Raw genomic sequence first — 2975 nt, 5'->3', positions numbered from 1 at the left:
GTAGATGCAACAGGACATTTCTGAATGGTTAGTTGATGAATTTATGTAGCTTATGTGTAGTTATCTTCTAGTCATTGATTAGCATATTCTGTCATGATAATCTATAAACACGTTCCCGGGGGCGGGGTTTATGTAAATTCTAGGCTTGGTGATGTCACTAACCAATGTCGTGTAGTCCCAACCAGCCGTTTGAAAGCTATTTATTTAAAAGCAAATATCTCCCTTTGCTTTGAACTTTGAGCGTTGTAACTTTGCAGATGTTGTTTATGCTCAAACAGCAACATTACACACTAACTAAAGTTAGAAAAATCAAATCATATTCAACCACCCCTTTAAGGATAATTTTAGTTTTTTTTTGTTTGTTTTTTGTGGAGCGTGAAAGTTCTTAATTAACCATTTTTGTGTTCCACAGAAAAAATAACATTCAAGTTTGGAATGTTTGGAAAACATTTTTAGGTGAATTAATTCTAGATTAATTTAGAAGTCAGATCCCTCCAAACCCCTTGTCACGGTGCTTTATATTTTGTAGGCTAATGCATCTTGTTTCGCAAAACTCCCGGTGTTTGTATATTTATAGATCCTGTTCAATTCAGTGTCTTTGTGTGTGTTTGTGATATGTGCGAGAGAGACGGACTGAAGAGAGAGAGACTGCTAGCAATTGTCTGCACGTTTTCATCACTGCCATCTCGGATCAGCGTCATGCTTATCCTGTTTGTCCTGATCTTTTCACAGCCGCTTTGAGACCAGAGACAACGTCTGTCCTGCTGCATTTACCACGCAAACTTCAGGGGCTTGACAGCAGGTTGGTGTGTGTGTGTGTGTGTGTGTGTGTGTTCAGGGTGTAAATCACTCCACTGTGCTAATCGTTACTGACACATTCTGAATTATTCACTAGCGATGATGAACACTGACATATTGAAGTCACATACGGGAATGTCGCCACTCAATATCACAGTGAAAGAGTCGGGATAAAAACGATTGTCATAGCAATTAGAGTCAAACGAGCACTTGGTTTGTACCTCTTTGAACTCCTGGATCTGTGCTTGTTCAAACATGGAGAAGACATTTGAGTTGGCTCCTTCTGCCCGCTTCTTTGCCTTTTTGGGTGCCTGCAACAACATATTACACACAATACTTTTGACTGGTTAAATAGAAGTACACATAAGCTTGTGTCGTCTCATAAGTGCGCTTTATTCCAGAAATAACTTCAAAAAGTGGAATAACTTGCTTTAATAACCCAGTGAAATGACTGACATCCCTTTTCCTGTTTCACTAAAACTCTCTACCATTCAAAAGTTTCACTACAAGTTTTGGCAACACTTTAGTTTAGGGTCCAATTCTCACTATTAACTATTTGCTTATTAGCATGCATATTACTAGGATATTGCCTGTTTATTAGTACTTATAAAGCACATATTAATGCCTTATTCTGCATGAACATATTCTACAGCCCTTAATCCTCCCCAATACCTAAACTTAACAACTACCCTATACTAACTATTACAGTAATTGGTAGTTTATTGAAGCAAAAGTCATAGTTAGTTAATAGTGAGAATTGGACCCTAATCTAAAGTGTGACCCAATTTTTTAGTTCTTATTTTGGAAAGAACTTAATACTTTAATTCGGAAAGGATTCATTTTACGAGTTACGAAAGCATAAATTACTTTTTAATATATATCCACATAGAAACAGTTATTTAAAATTTGAATAATATTTCACAATATTAGTGTTTTTGAACAAATAAATGCAGCCTTGGTGAGCAGGAGACACTAAAAACATTTTTAAAAATCGTACAGTCCCCAAGTTTGCCAGTAAAATGGGTTGCAAATGCAGTATAATGTTGACTTTAGTATCACAATTGTTTAAATGAAGACTTATGCTGAAGTCTCCCACTTCTCTGGTGTTTCTCCTCTCAACATTGTCTCAATGTATGCTACGGACTCAAATGAACTGAGCTGATGATGTCCACATTCATTTTATATGGATTTCCATTTCTCTTGTGAGTGGTGAGTTGATGTTAGATTGAAAGTTCTCCTGAGCAATGATAGAGCTAAATCTGAGTAATGATGTGTTCCTCTGTGTGAGTTTGAGAATGGAAAGGTTTGGTGCCCTGCTGGATGTATAATTAGCTCAGAGAGAGAGAGAGAAGTCAGCCAGTGGATCAGATGTGGGATTACACACTGGCGCTGACTGTTGACAGCCTCATCTTTGAGCCTGTTGATAGGTAATCCCACCAAGACAGGGATTAATCGCAACTATTTACATTCCTGCCACAGAATTTGGGAAACATTGTGAGATGCGTTTCTGCTCGATGACGTCTCGGCCCGACAGCTGCTCGTCGGCCCTCTGTGGATTACATCTCAACAGTTGTGCTGTGCGCGAGGCCAGGGCTGAAGCATGAGACATCATGACATTTTATTCGGAAGTATTTTCAAAGGTTTCACTGTAAAAAATATTTTCATGATTTGTTATCACAACTTTTAATCTTTTGTCAAATCAACTTAGATAATTAATGTGGTTCAGATAACATATATTTTGAAGTTCTATTTATTAAACCATAATCTTTTGTCAAATCAACTTAGATAATGTTGTTCAGATAACATATATTTTGAGTTTCTATTTATTAAACCAATCTCTTTGTTGCATTAACTCAATTTTTTAATTTCAATGAACTCAAAATTTTAAGGCAACCAGGTAACTTACATTTTTAAGTTAAACCTGATTTTTGCAAAACCTGGTCACAGTTGGAGCCATTGTTGAGATTTCTTCTGAAACTTTAGAGATATTTGGATATTTGAAGTCTCCATTTGCTCACATTTTAATCTCATGTCTAGAAGAAACAACTGAAACACTAAAGAGATCTCATTTGTGATCTAAAGCAAATGAAATGTTGACAGCCTGTCTCCTGTTTTCGATTTAAGTAATGAAAAGGTTTGTATCTATCTTTGAGAGCAGAAACAGTTTACTTTTCATT

The 2975-nt window shown here is 36.4% G+C and overlaps 1 protein-coding gene across 1 annotated transcript in view; it reads right to left on the bottom strand.

Annotated features, from left to right (window-relative positions):
* The window catches only part of myl2b (myosin, light chain 2b, regulatory, cardiac, slow), a gene marked incomplete at both ends in the record, with an annotated part of 7226 nt that extends 6105 nt beyond the window's left edge, over positions 1-1121 (bottom strand). The window contains one exon of the mRNA XM_081348347.1: positions 1020-1121. Coding sequence (XP_081204473.1) covers positions 1020-1121 — 102 coding nt within the window. The remainder of the gene's footprint in view (positions 1-1019) is intronic.
* Positions 1122-2975: the final 1854 nt, after the last annotated feature.

The sequence above is a fragment of the Scardinius erythrophthalmus genome (genome assembly GCF_964197995.2).
Source record: "Scardinius erythrophthalmus genome assembly, chromosome: 20".
NCBI classification, from domain to species: Eukaryota; Metazoa; Chordata; class Actinopteri; order Cypriniformes; family Leuciscidae; genus Scardinius; species Scardinius erythrophthalmus.
Note: the sequence above shows the minus strand (reverse complement) of the source record. Positions and strands in the feature narration are given on the sequence as shown.